At 39.2% G+C, this 23,100-nt stretch overlaps 1 protein-coding gene across 3 annotated transcripts in view; it reads left to right on the top strand.

The window, feature by feature from the left end:
- Positions 1 to 23,100, top strand: part of Slc12a6 (solute carrier family 12 member 6) — an 80,570-nt gene that overhangs the window by 34,650 nt on the left and 22,820 nt on the right. For 2 of the 3 annotated variants that reach the window (XM_027422277.2, XM_027422279.2), the window contains exons 2-8: positions 3,391 to 3,435; positions 15,576 to 15,670; positions 16,851 to 16,982; positions 17,991 to 18,137; positions 19,226 to 19,280; positions 19,860 to 19,990; positions 21,041 to 21,282. In XM_027422277.2, coding sequence (XP_027278078.1) covers positions 3,391 to 3,435; positions 15,576 to 15,670; positions 16,851 to 16,982; positions 17,991 to 18,137; positions 19,226 to 19,280; positions 19,860 to 19,990; positions 21,041 to 21,282 — 847 coding nt within the window. The remainder of the gene's footprint in view (positions 1 to 3,390; positions 3,436 to 15,575; positions 15,671 to 16,850; positions 16,983 to 17,990; positions 18,138 to 19,225; positions 19,281 to 19,859; positions 19,991 to 21,040; positions 21,283 to 23,100) is intronic. The other variant, XM_027422278.2, reaches the window with a different exon arrangement.

Raw genomic sequence — 23,100 nt, 5'->3', positions numbered from 1 at the left:
ATCTATGGGTATAATCTTAAGTCATTAGGAGCTGAATTAATACTATGTCCATTTCGCAGATACTAATAGCAGTCTCTATGATCAATGGTCCATCTAGCCACAGGTTCTTGGTCCAGTAATGGTAACAGGTGTAGGCTTCATTTTGTAGAGCTGCCTTAGAACTAGTCAGAAAGTGGCTGGTTACTCCCATGATGCTCATGCCATTGTTGTACCAGGGGCATTTCCTACCAGACCAGTCATTATTTTAACAGGCAGGATTCATATTGGGGTATGATTGATGATTGTCAAATAATACCAGCTGTGGTAGCATGCCTGTAGTGGCAGCACTTTGGCTGAAAATGAAGTATTCTGAGTTTGAGACCTCTGTTGGCTACCAAGTGAGAACTTGTTTCACCAAAACAGAAATGCTGTTAAAAAGCATCACATGCTCCAAGACTTTGTATGAAGGATCAATCATCACAGATTTCATTGTGTCTTCCTTTTATTTTATCTTTTTTTTTTTTTTTTGGTTTTGTTTTTTTGAGACAGTGTTTCTTTGTATTGTTTTGGAGCCTGTCCTGGAACTCCCTCTGTAGACCAGGCTGGCCTTGGATTAAAGGCGTGTGCCACCAACCCCCGGCTGTGTCTTCCTTTTAAAAGTAGCCATGGTCTCCCACCAGACTTAAGTATGTAGCACCCTGATAAATGGCAGCAGTCAACACTGAGGCAAGCTCTTCCACCAGTTAAGAGATTGCAGCTCACGACAGGCTCAGATAATCATTAGAATTCTTTAGCAATGGAAGATTTTGTAATTAAGGTATGCATATTGTTTAAGGATGAATATTATGTAACTGTACACTTTATAGAAATTACAGTGTATTATGCACTAGGTTTCATATGCACTAGGAAACCAAAAAATAAAAATTATATGACTTACTTTATGTGGCCTGGAGCCAACCATGACATTTCTGTTCTCAGCTATGACTGGTAGTAAAGAAATACTAGGCAGAAAATTAGAAAATGGTTATTGCATGGGCAATAGTAAAGTAGTAAGACTACTCAGGGGAAAAATAAACTCTATGAATGAACACCGCCCATGGACATTTTTCTCTCTGCTGTCAAAGTGCTTGACAGATTAAATCCTCATCTTCTTTTTTTTTTAAAACCCAAGAGTTTTATTGTAGTAGTATCTTTATATTTTTTTATGTTTTTCATTTTTCATATAATATGTTTGATCATCTTCTTTTCTCTCTTCCAAGTCCTCCAGATCCTTCCTATCTATTCATGTACTTTCTCCCTCCCTCTCCATCCCTTTCCTTCTCAAAAACAAAACAAACAAAAAACCAAAACCCCAAAGGCCAAAAACAAAACGTATGCATGTGTGCACGCACACACAAAACAAAGCATTGAGTCTAATTGGTGTTGGTCAGCTGTTGTTGAATACGAGGCCCGCCCAGGAGTTTGGTTGAGCTACCTATTGTCACTGCATTGGGGAAAACTGATTTTTCCTCTCCCAGCATGTCGGTTGCAAGTAGCTTTTTGGTCAGTAGTGACACTTTGTGCCCACATCTCCTTCTCAGTGTTGGAATTCTGTCTGGCTTGAATTTGTACGGGTCTTGTGCATGCTTTTATTTAGATGAGAAGATCCATTTTTTAAAAGTTAGAGATTGACTTGCTAGTGTGTTGGCCTGGATTTTGTTGAATAGACAAGTTTGAAATTTCTCTTTTCCAAAATCAAATTAAGGAAGAAAATTCTCTGAAAATGTATCTAAAATATAAATGACCATTTAGCATTTAAAACTTTGTGGAAAAAAGGTGTCATTTTATGTCTTCCTTGATGACAATGTATAGGGAAACTGTAGTGTAGATGATAAACCAGAGTTTTTTGAGCATTCTTATTCACTCTTTCTATCTTGGAGGTGTCTTTTATTATTACTTACAGAAGTACTGGAGATCCAACCCACTCTCTACCACTAGCTATGTTCCTAGCTCTGGGAGCTTTACTTTAAAGTGTTATATTTTATTATATATGACATTTATGAAGCTTGGAGAATAGTTATTTGAATTTTTGTAAAAATATTAACAACATGATATTTTTAAAATGTGATACTTACACTGCAATTTTTATGTAGCTTATTGCTGACACAATAATTGGAGAAAATAAACTTCAATTAGAAATTAGTAAACTTAAAGATGTAATTTTTCCTCATTGTTTACAGAACCATGGTCTAAATTTATTTTTATTCTTCAGATGCTTGCAAGAAAGCCAGATGCAGTTCTCAGCATCTCAGGAGACTTAGTCTATGAGGAAGCTGGAGCTTAGGGCTGTTTCCATATTTAGTCCTTAATGCTTTTCAAGCCCTTAAAATAAGCAAGTCGTTGATGGTTAAGTAGTGATTGTCAATCTCTCTTACATCAGGAATTTGGCTTGTTGTTGCCACTTTCAGATTATTGATGGAACAGGTTTTTATCAGAGCTACTTAGTCACTTTGTCTTTAATTCATTCATATTGGAATATTCTGGTAGTAATAAATGCTCTGATTATGTCTTGCCTTTGAGTTGTGGCAGAAAAATGTGACTTGTGGCACTGGTCCTACCAGGTTATATTGCTGCTTTATGAACTACAGTTGCCGGATTTTTTTTGTTACTTTTTTATTGTGTTACTACATTTGCAACACCAAGTTTACCCTTTTAGTCAGTTTTTGTGTATTTCCTGGCAGTCACTATCTACAGTGCTTCCATGCCCTCACTCCTAAATTTTCAAATTTCACATCACCCCCAAATAGCACCTCTGATCATTTATCAATAATATCGATACTTCATTCAGCCAGTCCCATTGGCCACTCATCTTTTCTTCTCTGTAAACTTGCTTGTGATCAATACATCATATAAATGTAATCATATAATACCTATTCTTTCTGTCTGCTTCCCCCCCACAACCATCAGCATAGTGTTTCACATTCATCTGTGTTTTACAGAGCATAGATCAGAATTCCATTCTCTTTATAGCCAAGTAATACTCCATCCGATATGCGTACCACATTTCAGGTACTCATTCATTTGCTGGAGGACACCTTGCACTATTTTTTTGTTTTTGCCTTTGACTCTTGTGAATAATGCCACTAGAAACTTTATTATATATCTCTCTTAGTTCCTGTTTTCAGGTGTTTTAGGGGCTAGATTTGGAATTGTTGTTTCATGTAGTAATTCAGTGTTTAATTATTGAAGAATGTGGTAATTATTTTACAATAGTTATTCTGGTTGTTTTTTTTTTAAACCCTTTTGTTAATGTTCCTTTTTTTTTTAAGTTTTTGCTTATTATCTTGCTTGACTTTCATTGCTTGAGTTTTAAATAATTGTTTGTTTTGGTCATTCAATTTTTTCTATCCTTTTCAATTGTTTGTTTTTCAGACCCGAATCAGAACTCCATCACAGGGGAGCACAGCCAGCTGTTAGGTATAGTATTGCTCTGGAAGTGACTCTCAAAAGTCCCCCTTGCCCATTTTACTAATAGACATCACTGACTCCCCACTCTGCTGCTCTTCTGGGTTCTTTCGTTTTACTTTTCACCCCCAAGTCTTTCTCTGTTTATCTCTAACTTGGTAAGCTATAGGCAGCTGCCTTTGTAATTAATTACTAAAACTCAGTTTAATTACATTTAAAAAAGTAATTTTACGACCCTAAAAGAGACAAACTTTGTCCCCTGAAGAAGGGAAAGGGTCACGATCCCCTGAGCAAATTGAGAACATGGGAAGAGGGCAGAGGGAGCTACGAGAATGAGAAGGGAAGAAGAGGAGGGATGCAGAGGTCATGAGGGAGCAGAAAGGTTGAGTCAGGTGTAGATTAGAAGAAAGGATATGTGATAGGTAGGGTTTTAGTTGGGGGTGGTAGGGGAGGAGGAGAGGGAGAAGGGAACTGGGATTGTCATGCAAGTCAGTCGTGTTTGGAGCTCAAAGAAAAAAAAGAAAAAAATTAATTTTACATAGTCTGTAGTTAAAATAATCCTAGAACTTCTTTTTCTAGGATTGTATTGCAAAGAAGACAGTATTCTTCACACATGTGCAGTGGCAGGCTTACCCACACACAATTTTTGTTTTGTTTTGTTTTGTTTCAAGACAGGGTTTCTCTGTGTAGCTTTGGAGGTTGTCCTGGAACTCGCTCTGTAGACCAAGCCGGCCTTGAACTCACAGAGATCCGCCTGCCTGCCTCCCGAGTGCTGGGATTAAAGGCATGCACCACCAACGCCCGGCCCACACATAATTTTTCAAGAGGTTAAAATGGGTCATCAAGTAAAGGTGCTTGCTATGCAAGCCTGGTAACCTGAGTTTGTCCCCAGGACCCATGTATAGGGGAAGGGACAGGAGAGCACTGACTCCACAAAGTGTCCTCTGACCTCCACTCTTACAGTATGGCACATGAACACACACACCCTCTGTGAATGCATACAATAATAAATAATAGGATATTGTATTATATCTTGAACTTTACAGATACTCTTCTATTACTGGTGTTGGTGTTGAACCATATTTTAATTGCTGGAAGCCATTCAGTTGTGAGGTGCTCACCAGCTAAAGCCCTTGCCTGACAATCTGAGACTGAGCCCTGGGACCCACAGACAGGGAGGAAAAACCGTACACCTTCACAGCACACTGGCCCATGCAGCCACACACCATCTCCACACACCACAAATAAACAAGAGAGCTTACACCTTCAGGTTGTCCTCTGACCTTCACAACACACTATGCATGTGTACCCACACGCAAATAAGTTAAGATACAATAAAAATGTAGTTACTGAAAGCTTTCATAGACAACATGGACTTTAATAACCTATCAAATTAATATTCCAGTTTCTTTCCTATGAAACAAGCTATAGAAGTTAAATTGATTTCTTCTAGGTAATGTTCATTATAGGAAAATTATAATTTGACAAGAATTTGTAAGCTCTCAGAACTTGGAGCTTTTCAAAACCTTCACTCACAGCTTGGATTCCTTTCTACAAACCCTGCAATGAGGAATCCAAACAGCATAGAAGATCAGAGAAAGAAAGCTAATCCTTCAAGGGCCTCTTCTCCCACCACATCAGTTCTGCTTCCCTGAGTACTTAATTACAAATTTATAAATGTTCTTATTACATATGATTGGTTTTTCCTTTTTATGTCAATGGCATTATATTATTCAGATGGGCTTTTTTTTTGGTTAACGTTTTATCTGGGTATCAGTGTGTGAAGCTCTACCTCATTCCTGTTTAGAATGCAGTAGTATTGTATTAACTGCAATTTTACTCAGCCAATTCCCCCTTTTCCTGAGCATTGAGGTTATTTCTAGGACACTGTTAAAGATATTATGTTGAAGGGCATGGAGAGATGGCTAGGCTGGTTAAGATCACTGACTGCTCTTCCAGAGGACCTGGGTTCAATTCGAGGCACCCACGTGGCAGCTCATAACCATGTATAACTGCAGTTCCAGGGACTCCAGTGCCCTCTTCAGGCCAGTGTAAGCACTGAGTGCATGGGGCAGGCACATGGGCATACATGCAAGCAAAACACCCACCCACACACATTTTTTTTAAATAAATTATTTTGCAATAAGCATCTTATACTTGCATCTCTGCAGTCAAAGTTGTTGGCTCATTTGTAGACAAAGTGTTCTCACATGGTTCATACATTTTAAACAAGTTAAAGCACCATAAACTCTCCCACTGATCTAGGTATGGAGGAATACTTGGCCCTCTGTTACAAAATCTGATGTCATTTTTAAAGTTAATTTATTTACTTATTTTATAAGGGAAGTGATGTGCATGTCATAGTATGTGTGTGAAGGTCAGAAGACAACTTTCAGGTGTCTGTTCTCTCTTACCACTGTGTGTGTTGTGGACATTGAACAGGGGTCGTCAGGCTTGGCAGCAGGGGTCTTTACCTGCTGAGCCAGCTCTCCAGCAAAACTGATTTTATTAGTCTGTATTTTTTACATTTGCTAATAGGAAGAATGCCATTTCTAGTTTGTCTTATACTTCTTTAATTATGGGTGAGAATAAGAACTTTATGCTAAGAGTTACGTTGTATAATAGTATGCGTGTCTGAGTTTGTACACTGCTGAGCTTTTACCTGTTAGAATATACAATAGCAGCTGTGGAAAATGTGTTATCAGAAAGTCCACAGTAGGGAAAGAACTTGATATGACTTGTTTGCTTACAGAAAAGTTCTAGAGTATTGAAGAAACTGCTCTCTCTCCTCTCTTTCCCTCCTCTCTCTCTCTCTCCTCTTTCTCTCTCTCCTCTTTCTCTCATCTGTCTGTCTGTCTATTCATGTAATCCCAACACATGGGAAACAGAGGCAAGAAGATCAAGATTACAAGTCCAGCCTGGGCTACATGAGACCTTGTCTTAATTTTTTTTCTCCCCTGAATTATGAAATTGCCAAGATAAGCTCAGAACTCTAAGACTAGTTTATTATATGACCAGGAACATATATGCAATGGAGGTACAGAGGCCTTCACAAGTGAAATGGAACGGTAAGAATTTATACCATTCACAAATAAAACAGAGAAAGACTATGTTATAATGTTTTTTACGGTTGACCCCCTTTTGGGCCTGGGGATGTAAATCAGTGATACAATACTAACTTGGCAAGCACCATACCTTGGGCTCAACCCTAGAACCTCAATAAACAAATCCCAGCACCTCAGAAACCAAACTCCCAGTACCTCCTGCACAACCCTGGGTGTTTCTAAGCAGCACCTGTGGGGAACACTAGTGCAATTGTCTTGCTTGCTGGATTCAGTTTATAATAACATCTTTCAGACTTTTCCTGCCAAATGGGATTTAAAACAGCATCTTCCAGACCTGCTAAGTGCTGCTCCTGCCAACAGGCTGCAGTTATTTTAATGTATTTACTGTTCCCACTGACTCATCAGCTCTCTTGCAAAACTCAGGGTCAGTCTGAGGTAATGTATGGGAGGTGAAACTGCTCTTGTGATAATGAATCAAAGTCTGTACTTGGCAATTGATGAACGTTTCCTTATATGTGCACGTGTATATTGTTCAAGTTCAAAAGTTTTAGAAAGCAGGCAAGCAAACATCAGTGAGTCATGGCAGGGTTACAAATTTTTATTAAACATGCAAGCATAGAAAACATCCAGTCTTGTACAGTCTCTTAGCATAGAAAACAAAACAAAACAAAAAAAACACTGTTAAATTAGTTTCTTTCTTAGCCTTGATATCAAAACTTAACAGTGGCAACATGAAAAAATCATTGTCCAGCTCAAAGTGTTTGTAATCTGAGTCATGTAGTATTTTTAACTTAAATATGATATTTTTGTTACTTTTCTGAAAATTCCATGCATGGATGCAAAGTATTTTTATTATATTTACCTTCCAGATCCATTTCCATTTCCCACTTGCTCCAAAGTTCCTGCCTTTTTTTTTTAATTCTTACAACCCACTAGAGTCCAGTTTGTGCTGCCCATATACTCATGATGTTGAGCCATCCAGTGGAGTGTGAGTGACCTACCAGGGACCACACCCTTAAAAGGGATTCTTCCCTCTCCCAGAAGCATCTCCTGTCAGTTTGTTCAGCAAGGGGCTGGGCTTTGTGAGCTCCTCCCTCTTCCATGCTGGAGTGTTGGCAGGTTGATCTTGTGTAGGCCTTCTTGCATGTAGCATTTTAAAAGATTATCTCCATGGCCTGGGGTTTGGCTCCACGTTAGAGTGTTTATCTGCCATGCATAAGGCTCTCTGGGTTCAATCCCCAATGTCTCCAAAATAAACAAATGCCATTGTCGAGTTGCTAAAAATACATGACAGGTATATATCAAAAATGAATTTAAATCCCTGGCATGGTGGTTCACACCTGTCATCTGAGTACTTAGGAAGATAAGGCATTGAGGTACATGAGTTGAGGCTAGCCTGACTCCACCTCAAAAATAAATAAATATGAAATTTATGTACTTACTTTATTAGTATTAAAGAAGTATGTAGTCATTTTAATATAAGTAGATGGAGCATTTGATAGGTAATATAACCAGTATAAGCATATTATAAACTAATTGTTCATAATTGGAATGTTCTTGTGGGCCTACTCAATAACTGCTCAGTGAGAGAGAAGAATAGATCAATAGTCTGTTTTACATTTAACCGTACCACTTGAGAGCCAAGTGGTAGATTTTAAAAATGTCTCTGGTGTGAAGTTCTTGAACTAATGAAGACTAAGAGAATGAAAATATCATCACATTTTACCTCTCGTAAGTTAATGGATCCAGGCATTAATCATCAATAGTTGTTAATATCTCAAAAAGAAAGCTAACCAGATACATTAAAGTATCACAGCTGTTTTTTCTCTCCCTTAAAAATAACCACTGTGATGTGATTAAGCATCTAAATTCAGTTGTCAACCAGTTCATAAGAATTACAGTAAACAAAATGTCTCACAGCATCACATCCATGCATCATCAAAATCCTGTCCCTCCGAAACCCTAGGACATATGACATGATTTTTTGAAGAGTAATGAAACTGTAGCTGAAGAAATATAGCAGTCAGTCATAATGTGCTCCTGTCTGACTCTTGAATCAAACAGTATAGATGAAAAGCTTAACTTACACAGTTGCAGTGTAGCTCAGTGTGGCTTGCTTACCCAGCATGCATGAGTTACCCAGGTTTAGTCCTCATCACTGAAAATAAACAAACATGCCAACCCATGAACTCTTTCACATCTCTTTCAGAAAAAGGTAGGGGAAAAAAAAGAAAAAGCACTACCTTCACCCTTCTCTTTCTCACTAGTTATGTCCTATATCTACTGTATTTCTCAGAATACTTAACATTCTTCCATTTCCAACATGCTTCTCAAAAAGCCTCACATTTTTCAAATTTCTCATTCATTTTTTTTTACAACATTGAGACAATTTTTCTGGTTTTGTTTGTTTCGTTCTCCAAGATATGGCTTCTCTGTGTATCTTTGGCTGTCCAGGAACTCTCTGTAGAACAAGCTGGCCTCGAACCCAGAGATCTGTCTGCCAGTGCTGGGATTATAGGTGTGCACCACCACCACCTGGCAATTTTTCCTTTTCTTGTGGATGTGGTTCAAACACAGATGTGTGCCAGAGGAAATTAAGTATTCTTTCTTTTTTTGTTGTCTTTTGTTTTTCGAGACAGGGTTTCCCTGTAGCTTTGGAGTCTGCCCTGGAACTGGCTTTGTAGACCAGGCTGGCCTCAAACTCACAGAAATCCACTTGTGTTTGCCTCCAGAGTGCTGGGATTAAAGGTTTGCCACCACCGCCATCAAAATTAAGTATTCTTAATGTTCCATCTTTGGCTAGATGGAGCCAGCAAAGACCATTGGACAAGGTCAGGAAGCTGAAGGACAATTTTATAAATTATATTGGTTCCAAAATACAGTGTAAGTAGTAATTGACAAGACCAGCATTGTAGAAATAATAGAACCAAACAATAAAGATCTTTCAACATCAAAATATTAGCTATACACCTTTTCTGTTTAGAGAGAGAGCATAGCTTGGAGATAGTGTGCTCAAAGTCCAGGGTTCAGTCCTTAGCGCACACAAAAAGAAACAGCACAAGCAAGTTATGTAAGGACATAGATGTGTCACGAGAAGCAGAAACAAAATTTTCAGAAGAAACAGTGGTTCTGTCAGTTTTATTTTTAATTGTTCCATGAAACACAGCAGCTTTCTCACAGTATCCATGTTGTCTGGGTAGTAAAATGAGAGGAAGGAAACATGACAGTGACACTGAGGTACTGAAATCAGGTCACTGCCACGGCCAGCCTTGCAGCCCCAGTGGGTATCTAACAAAGCAATCTTCTTATGGTTCTATGTGATCTATTTTTAAAAGATTTTTAAAAAATGTATATAAATGTGTGAGTGCCTGTATGAGTTTATGTGTACCACGTGTGTTACAGACAATAGTGAGCTTTTTAATGAAGGTTCCCAGTAGGGAACCCAACTCAGATCCTCCGCAAGAGCACTAAGTGCTGTTAACTATGGAGACTTCTTGTCAGCCCCAGAAACCTGTATACTCTTTAAGAGGCCTGGGATATGTGTTTGGTTCTGAGTTCTTGCCAAGAAAGATTTTTATTTGGAAAATCTAGAAATTCCATTGTCTCTGGCATTCCTGTGTAACCCAGACTACAGAAAAATCTGTACTGTTTGACTGGTTGCCAGACACCATATTGTAGCTGAGAAGTGATCCATGCCTTACCACAAAATACTTGTATAATGACATGTGACAAGAACTGTGTTCTCTCTGTGGAAAGCCTCTACTTTTCATGATCGTCCCGAGTCAGGATAGATCAGGACAACCAGGTCTTGTAAACATCATTCTCATCCTATGATGCAAAGTCTCCATGGAAATTGTTTTATTTTCCAAAGCAGTTAAGTAGCCAAACAATAGAAGCTGGCACAGAAACAGCCAGAACCAGATTTGACTGATACGGTGATTCACCTGGGGCTTAAGATGGAGGTGTCCTAACCTCGAGCAACAGCAGCAGCAGCAGGACTGGACAGGATGCTCATAATGATAGAGTAAATAAAAAAAATCTTGAATTTATCTTTTGGAGCTTTCTAGAATATTTTAAAGAAAGTTTCACATTCCATATGGTTTTTGATTTTTGGTTTTGTTTTGTTTGTACCATTTAAAAAAAAAAAAAAACTAGCATTGTGTAGCAAGGGCTCAGCGGATACAGGTGCTTGCTGCCAAGCCTGATGAGCTGAGTTCAATCCCAGAGCCTCACATGGTAGAAGGAGAGAACCAACTCTCTCAAGTTGTTTTTGAGCTTCACATACATGGCAGGTGGCACATGTCACCAAATGTACACCAACAAAAGTAAATGTAATTTTTAAGATTATTGGGCCAAAAGTGTAGTACATGCCTTTAATACCACCACTCAGGAAGCAAAGGCAAGTGGGTCTACATTGTGAGTTCTAGGACAGTCTACAGAATGAAACCCTGTTTCAGAAAAAAAAAAGTTATTGTAATAAACACACAAAATCACCATGTAGCTATATTAACATAGCTGTTAAAATACTTGTCCAGTCCAAAACCCTGTACATCTCTATAAAATTCCATGCTGTCAAACTAGTTTTTCTGACTGCAGGGTTACATTTTCACTATTAGTTACATTGTCGTGCACCTACCACCACACGATATATATATACATGATTGTATTGTCTTTGTCTTCCATCTCTGAAATCTGTTCTTCTGCTTGTTCTTGTCAGTCCATGATGGCATCTATTGTGGATTTTATTTGATTAACCTCATTTACCTCAAGTGTTTCATCTTTTAATGTTTCAGTCTCCTTGCTGAATTTTTCCTCTATATTTTGGACTTTTATCTCCAATTTAGTGTTTCATTCACTTTTGAGACTTGTTGAAGTCTAGGATAGATCTCTTTAATTTGTCCATGTTTGTTTGAATCTTCTATATGACCACTGATTCTTTTAAAAAGTAAGACTCTAAATGTAGGTGGATTTTTTTCCTGTGCCTGCAAGCCACTTCAAATAAACACTCAGAAACGTAATACTATTAATCATAAATGCTCAGTTGATAGCTCAGGCTTGTTACTAGCTAACTCTTTTACTTTAAATTGAGCCATATTTCTTATCTACTGTTTGCCATGTGGCTCATGGCTTGTTACCTCATTTTCTACACATCCTGTTTCCTCTGTGTCTGTTGGCATCTCCCTGGCTCCGCTCTTTTTAACCCAGTATCCTTAGTTTGGTTATCCTGCCTATACTTCCAGCCCGGCTACCGGCCAGTCATCATTTTATTAAAGCAATTCAAGTGACAAACTTCTATAGTGTACAAGAGGATTAATCCACATCACTCTGAATTCTTAGACATTGATCTATCTCTATGGTTTTGGATTCCCTCATAAGGGAGTGTTTGGTTGGGATGGGTCATGGAAGGTGACTGTGTCATAGTCTTTGTGTTTCTTTGTTGTATTTTGTATATCTCTAGAGTATGTTTAACTTTCAGTTTTGACTTCCCCATCTTTGGAGTTTTCTGGATTCTTACTAGAGGGTTATCTGCATGAAATTTAGCTATGTGGACTGGAGAAATTTAGTGTTGTCAAGTATAGTAGCTCAGGTAATCCCACTGTAGCTATGTGTAGTGATATATTATTTATGATATATTAAAGCTTGCCTGAGGATTCAGAAAGCAAACCCCTCCTCAAGCTGTAGAGATCAAGCAGTAGTGATACACACCTATAATCCCAGCAACCACAATGCAAAGTGGTGGGTGGTAGTACACACCTTTAATACCAAGACGCAGGATTAAGAGGTAGATGGATCTCTGTTAGTTCAAGGATACACAAAATTGATCCAGTCCTAAAAGAAACAGCTCACACAAAGGTGATCTCAGCACTTGGGATCACACGTCTTTAATCTGTAGCGTGTGGCTAAAATGGGACCATGGTAGTATAGACTCCTGGGGTCTGCAATGACTGCTAGAACCTCAGAATTCAAAACCCCACACCCACACTAATCTTGAAGATCACTGAGGCCAAAGCCCCAGTTTCTCAGGGGACCCTGGGCACACTAGAACTGAAACTCAGGCCCCTCGGTGTCCTCTAAGACCACTGGGGCTGGAGGCTAGTGCTGTCAGATCCCAATGGAGCCAGACAGTGGCCTAGTTCTGAGGTGCTTTCTGCTCCTGCAGAAATATTTGTGTGCCTGGTGCTCATGAGCCAGAAAAGGATGTTGGATCCCTGGCACTGTATTTACACGTGGTTGTGAGCTGCTGTGTGGGTGCTGGGAATTGAACCCAGGTCCTCTAGAAAAGAACAACTGAGCCATCTATCCAGCCCAACGTATCACCACAGTCGGGCAGTGGCCTTTAATCTCAGCACTTGGGAGGCAGAGGCAGGTGAATCTCTGTGAGATTGAGGCCAGCCTTATTTACAGAGGGAGTTCCAGTACAGGCTCCAAAGCTACACAGAGAAACGCTGTCTTGAAAAGGGGGTGGGAGGTGGAAGTCAGTCTTGTCAGTCTCTTCACATTTTGAGGATTCCAAAGATCATATCTTAGATTTCAGTCACATCTTAAGCTTTAACCTGTAAAAATTCACTCATTTAGCTTGTATCTTAGATTTCAGTCACATCTTAAGCTTTAGCCTGTAAAAATTCACTCATGTAGCTTGTGACTCCTACATTTTGACTCTGGTGATTATGTCTTTGGGTATGCTTACCATGTTCCTCCTTTGTAATTGTGTGCAACCCTGAGAGTCTTAATTAGATTGAGTTTCCATTCTTTGGCTAAGAATACATAGGATGAATAGTGACTTGCTGTCAATGATGTATTAGTCAGCAGGCCCATGATCATCTTCATTTGCCCACCAGAAGGTTATGTCTCAGCCCTTGAACAATGGTTTTCATAGCCATTCTTGATAATTGCCTAGATCTATTACTTTCACTAGGGTTTGCAAAGTGATGGGTTTCCTATGTACTGCTCCATGTATCATAAATTAGCTGTACTGTGTCTATAAAGAAAAGTAGTCTGTAGCTATATCATTATCCTCAAATATATTAAGCACAAAGTAGACAGCATAGTTGATTCTTCTGTTATTTTTCAGAGTTGTATATCATTTCCTTAAAGCATTGACTTTTTAAAAATGTTGTTTTGAATATCTTATGTGTCAATCACTTTTCTGTACTCCTGTCATGACCATCAGGAACTCCTTCAAATCAGTCTTATGTCCTTCCAGATGACCAGTTCATTTCAGTAGTTTGCTGTCTTTTTGCCAGGCTCATCTTCCATATTTAAAGTAATGTATATCACTTTAATGTTCTTTCATTTTTACATTAGGCATCTTATTTTTCAGTAATGGAAACGTTAGTTTTAAATAGTATTTACACATTTTTTTCTCTTCTCTTGCCAGACTGTGTAATCATGTGACTTAGGCACAATTTAAAAAGCTAAAGATTAGGAACTATTCATAGAAGACAAACTTTGCTGTCTCAGAAACTGTTTCTTCTTTGTTTACTGGGTAGTTCATCAGCTTTAGTTAAATAACTCTTTCAACATAAAAATAATATGGAAGAGTCCATACAAAAATATATTGGATGCTAGCCATGAAGATACACACCTATAATCTAGTATTTGGGGCTGAGGAAGAATATTCAAGAGTTTGAGATCAGTCTGGGCCTCATAGTGAGACTCTTTCAAAAATTACTGATGACCTCTAATTGCTCAGTGTGCAGAAAACAAAAGACTGTAGAGTGCTTAGCCCCAATTTGGACATTTATATTATCTCATTCTCAGGGATTTTTGTGGAGAATGGGGCAGAAAGACTAAGAGCCACAAGTAGTAGATAATTTAAATTAAACAGTGTTTTCCAGACAGAAACATATATTAACTCACAGTGATTGTGACAGCGTGCACAAGACTTACACAGGCTCCAGCCAGACAGAATTCCTGCATAGTGGGAATGAAGGTGGATATGTAATCCTAGTGCCAGCTGAGGAGCTATTAGTATTTCGTGATTGCTGGGAAAGGGAGATTCAGGTCATCATTTAATGACAATGACCTTGATAATGTGATCACATACCAGAGCAGACCTCAATCCCTAAACTAGCTGAACAACATAAACTAGACCTGATGGGGAAAGAAGGTCAAATAAACAAAAAAAAGCAGCAGCAGCAGTCTCAAAGCCGGGTTGGAAGCAATGAGAGGGTTAATTCACTAGTAAGGGGATTGGGTCCTGAATATTCTCAAAATACATTGTATGCAATTCTCAAAGAATTTTAAAAAGTAATCATCATAGATTAAATCACCTGATGTAATTGATAGCATCAGAAATGAGGTCAGCAAGATGGCTCCGCAGACACGTGGCATGCAAACCTGGCAACCTGAGTTTTATACCCTGAACTCTTACAAAGGTAGAAGGAGAGAACCAAATCTACAAGTTGTCCTCTGACCTCCACATGTACACTGTGACAGTATACACACATCACACACACACACACACACACACACACACATATCATGCACACGGGCACAATAAATTTTTAATGTCAGAAGGCAGGCCCTGGAAATAGCTTTTTCTTCCATTATCAACAGCAACAATTTGTAAAGTAGTCAACATCTAGAGTAGCATAACATACCAAGAAAGAAATACTGTGTGTTTTGCTTATTTATTTGTGGGTAAGCTTAAGGGTAGGCCCTCTATTGTCTCCAGAGATCTCTATATTAAGAAAAGGAATTCTGGGCAGTGGTGGCACACACCTCTAATCTCAGCACCTTGGAGGCAGAGGCAGGCGAATCTCTGAGTTCAAGGCCAGCCTGGTCTACCGAGCGAGTTCCAGAACAACCAGGGCTGTTACATAGAGAAACCGTCTTCAAAAAACAAAAAACAAAACAAAAAAGGGGGGGCAGTTCTTCATGTTGATTTATTTGGATTCCTGATTTGCTTTTGCTCCTGCTAGAAAAATACCACATTCTCCAAACAGTGCTAACTGAGGTCTACCACTCTGGCTGAACTTGAATTTGAACTGGTCTCTATCCACAGAGGCAACATAGTTATTGGTGCTGGTGTCTCAATACTGATGAAAAACCAATGTTTGTCTTTGTTTTTTTTTTTTTTTTCAGATGATGGACATAAGAAAGCTAGAAATGCTTATCTCAGCAATTCCAACTATGAAGAAGGAGACGAGTACTTTGATAAAAATCTGGCACTCTTTGAGGTAATATTATTATTTATGTGTCAGTGGGGGAGTAGAAGAGGACTCATATTTCCCTCAACTCCCAGGAGATGAAGTTACAGGTAGTTGTGAGCCTCCCCATGTGGATGTTGGGAACTGAACTTGGGCCTCTGGGAAAGTAGCAAGTGCTCTTATCTACTAAAGCCATCTTTCCAGCCCACACAGGAAATACGAAATCATCCCATTTTCAGGAAAGTGTTTGGAATTGAAAATCATTGTTAAGCAAATTAAGACAAATACTGAACAAGGCATGTTTTCTCCCGTGTGTGTGTGTGTGTGTGTGTGTGTGTGTGTGTGTGTGTGTGTGTGTGTGTGTGTAAAAGAGAGAGAGGAAAAGGCTTTAAGCGGGCAGAGAAGTGGAGAGAGAGGGTAATAGAATGTCTGTAACGTGAAAGCAGAGGAGACAAATGAGGGCAGGAGGGACCTTGAGGACATAAGTTTCTGTTCCCACCCAGTCCTGTAGCTGTTTATAAACTGTTCAGCTGATGGCTCAGGCTTCTTATTGGTTAGCTCTCTCTTAATTATTTACCTGTTTCTATTAATCTGTGTATCTCTTCATGGCCTTGGCTTATGGGAGACTGTCCGGGCATCCCACCTTCCATGGCGTCTCTCTGGTGATTCACCCTCTGCATTCCTCTTCCTAGAATTCTCCTAGTCTGGTAGCCCTGCCTACACTTCTTCCTGGCTACATCCTGCCTATCCATTGGCCATAACAGCTTTATTCATCAACCAATAGGAGAAACATATATTCACAGCATACAGAACGACATCCCCCATCAGAGTCCGGAGGAATTTAGGAAAGCAGAGGAGGAGGGGAAGAGATTAAAACAAAAGTATAATTACCGTTTGTATGAAAAAAACCTCAATGAAACCCAGTACTTTGTATCCTACCTTAACTTGTTGCCATCAAGTGTAGTCTTTTTTCTAATCAGTCCGTGGGGATTAGCCCCAGGACCTTGTGCATGTAGGCAACCACTCTCACCGAGCTGTACTCTCAGCTCTGTATAATCTTTCAAATGTCAGGAACAAGTTGTCTCATTGAAGAATTTTCTTAAAATGTTTACCTGTGAATATTTTAGCATTTATTTTGCTGAGTCCTGATAGAAAGTTTATTTCATTGCTGCATTTCTGTATCCTTCATAAATTATTTCTGACTTTATAGGAAGAAATGGACACCAGACCAAAGGTGTCGTCTCTCCTCAACCGCATGGCCAACTATACTAACTTGACACAGGGAGCAAAGGAACATGAAGAGGCAGAGAACATCACTGAGGGAAAAAAGAAGCCTACCAAGGTGAGGCCTCAGAATGCAGCCCCACATATAAGAGATTAAGACATGCCCCTGGCATCAGTCTGTGTTAAGAAACTGTAAAAACTGCTTGATATACTCGGTACCACTCTGAGCATTGGCAGCATGGCCCAGACAGAATATACAGTACCCTAGCTTCATGTGGGAAGCCAGTTCTTAAGCTGTTGAAACTCTGTTAAAGCATATAGCATCTTCAGTGTTAAGTAATGCTTGACCAAAACTTACACAGAGTTAAAAGAAATGAGACTGATGAGAGTCTGCTAGAAAGGTTAGATACTCTGGTAGGTCAGAGAAAACCCTCTGACATGGTGGATATGAACAGAAACTGTCCAAGTGAGGAAGTTAGCCACATCAGCAGGAGAAGGGTTAGCACATTGGTTGGCAGGAGTATCTCAACCCAGCCTTTGATGCCATCTGCCTGGTAGAAAGGCTTGTTTGTTTTGGGTTTTGTTTTGTTTTTCAGATGGTGTCTCAAATATAACACAGGCTAACCTTGGACTTAAAGTTCTCCTGCCTCAGTCTCCCAGGTGCTAGAGTCATAGGCATCCACCATAATAATGATACCCAGTAGCTGTTAGACTTTTTTTCTTTTTTAACTGTTACTGTTCTTAGAATAAAATTATACCAATCACGTAGTTAGTTCAGCTCTTGGCAAAGGGACCAAATGGCCCTCAAGTTTTAACTTTGACTATCTGCTTCATTTACCAACTATTGTGAAGAATTTGTACCTAATTTTCAAGGATTTCTACAAGTTGTTCTTGAAGCATAGACATTTTGAGATTGTTGAGTGGTCCATTGCTTAGTAATGATAGAAATGTGGGAACTTACCTAAATTACAAATGTGTAAGGATAATGGAAGTATGGTGATGGACTTTACTAAGAGACCTTTGAAGATATTGCTTAAACTGTCTGTGCTTTGAGATTAATGTGGTAAATCTAAGCATCTTTTATGACTAACTATATAATTTTCCTTGTCTTACATTTTATTTCCAGAGCCCCCAAATGGGTACTTTCATGGGTGTCTACCTCCCATGTCTACAAAATATTTTTGGAGTGATCCTCTTTCTTCGTCTTACCTGGGTAGTGGGCACAGCTGGAGTCCTTCAAGCCTTTGCAATTGTCCTTATCTGCTGCTGCTGTGTAAGTCCTCCTGCATTGGCTCCTGGAGCTCGCCTGTGGCATGTCACTGCCAAGAGTATATGCACTTGACCTCCGAGGGAGCAAGAATAGAAAATACATGGAGACTCATGATCCCAACAGGAGAGAGAATTTTGATCTTAAAATCTAAAGGATTTCCATTCAGCACCCATTATCCATTATTTCCTATGTATTATATCGTATCCTAGATTTTTGGAAATAAAAAACAAAATGCAGGTCTTTAAGTAATTCAAAATCTGGATAATTTGGGCTTGAAAACACTGATGTTGCAACAGGAGAATGTTAGAAAATGTGTACACTATTCTCAAATATAATGAAAAATAAAATTGACAGCTCCTGGGAAGGTAAGGTGAATCTGGATTTGGTTTGGTTCACTTTGAAGTCTCCTTGCTTATGTTATTCCCACAAATTCCTCAGTTGTTGTCAGCTCTTTTCTCACTTACTCAGCACATTCTCATTTTCCTGTAATTTAAACTGCTCATTTTTCTATATCCCATCCCTGTCCATCAATCTGCTGTCCCTTATTTTGGTAAACATTGTATCCTCCTTAGGCATCATGCTCAGCTGAGTACTAACCACGCAGGTTAAGCAGACCTAATCTTTGTCATTAATAACTTAATGGCACTGCCTTCCCCACTCCCAGTTTCTCAAGCTTGAGGCTTCAAGGCCGTATTTGACTCCTTGGTTGCCATTCACCACGGCCAGTCTCTTCTCTCTGAGATATTTCATATGCAGCCTCTCCTCCTTACCCCACTATCACACTGTAGATTTTACCTCTCGTCTGTACCACAGCAGCCTACTAGCTAGTCACTGTGCCTCCTTGAAGACCTTTATGTACTGTGTTACTAGGTAATGTTTTAAATTTGTTCTTGTGGTTCTCTTACCTGTATTGTTTGAGTCTAGCCTTCTTCCCAGTGTTGTCTCCCTAGCTATTCCTTTTGAATGTTACACCACAACTCTTTATAAAAGTAGGTAGAGTTAAATGTTTGTAAATGTTCCAAAGTCCACACATGGGAAAGTACAGAAATGTCAGCTTTACCCAGTAATAAAATTCTTTTTTCTCTCTACAGACAATGTTGACTGCCATCTCCATGAGTGCCATTGCCACTAATGGAGTGGTGCCAGGTCAGTAACCCAAGTGTGAATTTCAGGGTTTATCATCAATTAATCACTGTGTTTATGCTGTAAAGCAGGAGGTATAAACTCCAAAGAAACTCAATGTGTTTATTTTGTTGTTCATCATGTACTGTAACAGCGTCACCTTCTGAAAGCCATAGAGACAAATTCTGTTTGGCTTCAGGATGCTATCTTTGAAATTTCATTATTTTTAGACTACAATGCTTTAATTTCAGTCACATTCTTAGTTTATAAAATATATTTTATTAGACCATCATATTGCTGTCGGAAGTATTCTATTTTTTCCTAATAGTGGCAAAATGTAGAGTATTGGGTACATCATATTCCCATTAGCATATCTACTTTGTTACATTCAGAGTTTCCCAAATATCTTTTTTTTTTTTTTTTTTTTGGTTTTCCGAGACAGGATTTCTCTGTGGCTTTGGAAGCTGTCTAGCTCTTGTAGACCAGGCTGGTCTCGAACTCACAGAGATTTGTACATATTTTTGAATTAAAACTTATGACTTGTTTACAATCATCTTAGTGATACCCTCATTTTGTTCTGTTTGCATCTGTTTTGTCTTGCAGCTGGGGGCTCATACTTCATGATTTCCCGGGCCCTGGGCCCAGAGTTTGGTGGGGCTGTTGGCCTCTGCTTTTATCTTGGCACCACATTTGCAGCAGCCATGTATATTCTTGGTGCCATTGAAATTTTTCTGGTAAGTAATTATGATCTGTTATCTAGAAGCTCCTGGGTTTGTTTTCTTAGATATTAGTTTCTGAGATCAGGTGTGGCAGCCAGTCAGGGGATGACTGCTATGACTGTGCTCTTACCATGACTCTGAAGCAGGAAGGTTGAGGTGTCCTTCACCTGCCTGTCCTTCCCCTCTATCTGAATGTTCCTAACTCTTGTCACCTCAGCCAGGGAGTTCATATCAAGGTAGAAAAGACCTATGCCAATGTCGGAAAGTAAAATAAAGCTCATTTGTTTATACCATATATGTATGTGTTTTGGTGTGTTGAATACATGTGTGTAGAAGCCAGAGACCAAGCTGGTTTCTCACCTGTTGTTCCTCAGGAGACATCTAGTTTGTTTTATGAGATGGGTCTTTTATTGGGACAGGGGGCTCACCACCTCCAGCTGGCTGGCCAGTCAGCCCTGGGTGTCCTCGTGTCTTCACCTTCCCAATGCTAAGTTCACAAGCATATGCCGCCATGGCTGGCTTTTTAATATAAGTCCTGGGGATCCAACTCAAGTACTAATTTTTGTGCAGCAAAGCATGTCACTGGCTGACCTTTCTTTTTAATAACTTTATCCCAATGAAAGAGGTTTCATTCTCTACTCATAAATCTTTTCTATAGCCTTTTAAATAAAATCATTTTTTTCTTTCTCCCATTTGAGAATGTAGATATTCACAGTAGCAATTAGAAAACAAAAAATAATCCATGAAATAACATTTGGCTCTATTCTAGAGCCAAATAAAAATTTGGTTAATTTCCAGCCCAGTGTGGTACATAACTTTAATCTCAGTACTTTGGAGACAGAGGCAGGTGGATTTCTTTGAGTTCTAGGCCAACTAGAGCTACATAATGAGACCCTTTCTAAAACCAAATGAATAGAAGAAGAAAGGATAAAAAATTGTTTTAATCATTTTTTTGTTTTCAGTTTTCCTTTCCTTAATAAAAGTAACAAACTGCTAAAGCTTCTCTACTTGATTGTTTTTAATGATGCCATTTCTTCTCTGCTTCTTTTTTTTTTTCTCTAACAGGTGTATATTGTCCCTCGAGCTGCCATCTTTCGCACTGATGATGCACTCAAGGAATCAGCAGCCATGCTAAATAACATGCGTGTCTATGGCACAGCCTTCTTAGTCCTCATGGTCTTAGTGGTATTCATCGGCGTACGCTATGTGAATAAGTTTGCCTCACTTTTCCTGGCCTGTGTAATTGTGTCCATTCTGGCTATCTACGCTGGTGCCATCAAGTCTTCCTTTGCTCCACCACACTTTCCGTACGTGCCTAGGTTTTCACCTAGTCATCGTTGGGTAGTCAGTGACAGTGTATGGTGATGTGAACATTTCCATCAGAATTTCATGGAGTGATTTCCCTATTTGCCCAGTTTCCCAGCAGGTCTCGCTTCCTGACAAACTGTCCTATTGACTTTCGAAGTGTAGACCTAACAGCTGTAGCCATCCATTAAGGTACAGCTAGTGATTGTGTTTTATGTGAGCCATCTGTGAAGAACTTTGCAGTCATAGTCATTACCAGCAACCTTTATAAGGCATTTTAAATAAAAACCAATTCAAAAGAATTCTAAAGTAGCTGTCTGGAGAGAGGACTCTGTAGCTACAAGCACAGAGGACCTGAGTTCAATTCCTAGCATATCCAGGATGGCTCACAGCTCTGGTTCCAGGGGATCTGATGTACTCTTCAGGCTTCTATAGGCTTCAGGCACTCAGCTAGTGCACAGACATACATGTAGACAAAACATCCACACATTAAATAAGTCTTTTCTTTTTTTAAAGAATTACCTAATTTGTTTAATTACTTTCTTTATTCCTGCTTGGTGCCATAACTGCTAAGAGTTACTAGGTATAAAATAAAGGGAAATGAATGTCATATCACATGTATATATGTGTAGAGGACATTACCTGCCATAAACAGTATGGTAGTGAGTTGATGGATTTGTACAGAGCCTTCACTCACAGACTGACCTATTTTCCCTTTGATTTGTGATACCAAGGCTGGGTTGGCACTCAGTTATTTCTAATCTTGTGACAGAAGTTGCTTTTGAAGTCATACGGATCAGCTGGCATCAAATTTATTGGTTCTGTGTTGATTTAAGTAGGTTACAGAAAAAAAATTTTTTCATAATGAAAAACAAAACAAATCCAAAGAAGATGAATGACTTTTCCCAAAGTCAACTAATGGTAGGGCAAGAGCATGAACTTTGTGATTTCCTGACTGCTATTTGGTATTGCTTCTATGTGATGTCAGTAATAGAGTCCATCATAAGCTTTCATTTTACTTACTTAGGGGCCATAAAATAATTAAAGATCCTTTTCAGAGTTATAAAAGTTTTAGGTGCAACATTTTAGCTGTATCTCAACACTGGAATTTCCACTTTGCTTCAGGTTCCCCTTTGGGGCTTCTCCACTTCTGTTTAGCTGGAAAAACAATCACAGTGTATGTTATTTTGTTTTTAAAAATTCCAGCATAATGTGTTAAAAAGAAACTGTAGAGGAACTGTGAAACAAAACTAGGGATTGTTAAGAGTTGTTAAAGCAAGAAATAGATACGCAGTTCATTATGTATGTATGAACACACTGCAAATTCTAAACCTTGTTTTGTTTGCTCTCAGAAGTATTTTACTATGGTTCTATTACTCCATCCTTGTTTATGTCTCTGGGTAGAAGAGAAAAATAAATCTGCAGTTAATGTTTGTATTATCCTTAAATTTCCTCTAGGCTTAAGGTCAAAAATGGTTTTCTCTTGGGCCATAGAGGGATGTGCCTTTAAGTCTAGTCAGGCTGTCCTACAACAGTAGCCAGAAGGCTCAGCAGGACAGGCAGTTCCAAAGGCTCTTAGGAATGTAAACCCCCCCCTTCCTTTCATTTTCGACCTTCTTTTTTTCCATCCCCCCACCCCGCACCCCCACCCAACCTTGAAAGAAAACAAACATATGAAAATATGAGCATTGGGGAATATTTTTGGAAAATAAGAGCAGAAGTACTTTGGGATTTGGTGGTAGTGGCGGCGGCAGGGTGTTGGTATGTGTACATGTGGAAACAAGAAGGTATCAGGTGTCCTCCTCTGTTGCTCTTTGTCT

Source organism: Cricetulus griseus, chromosome 6 (genome assembly GCF_003668045.3).
Source record: "Cricetulus griseus strain 17A/GY chromosome 6, alternate assembly CriGri-PICRH-1.0, whole genome shotgun sequence".
Lineage (NCBI taxonomy): Eukaryota > Metazoa > Chordata > Mammalia > Rodentia > Cricetidae > Cricetulus > Cricetulus griseus.
Note: the sequence above shows the minus strand (reverse complement) of the source record. Positions and strands in the feature narration are given on the sequence as shown.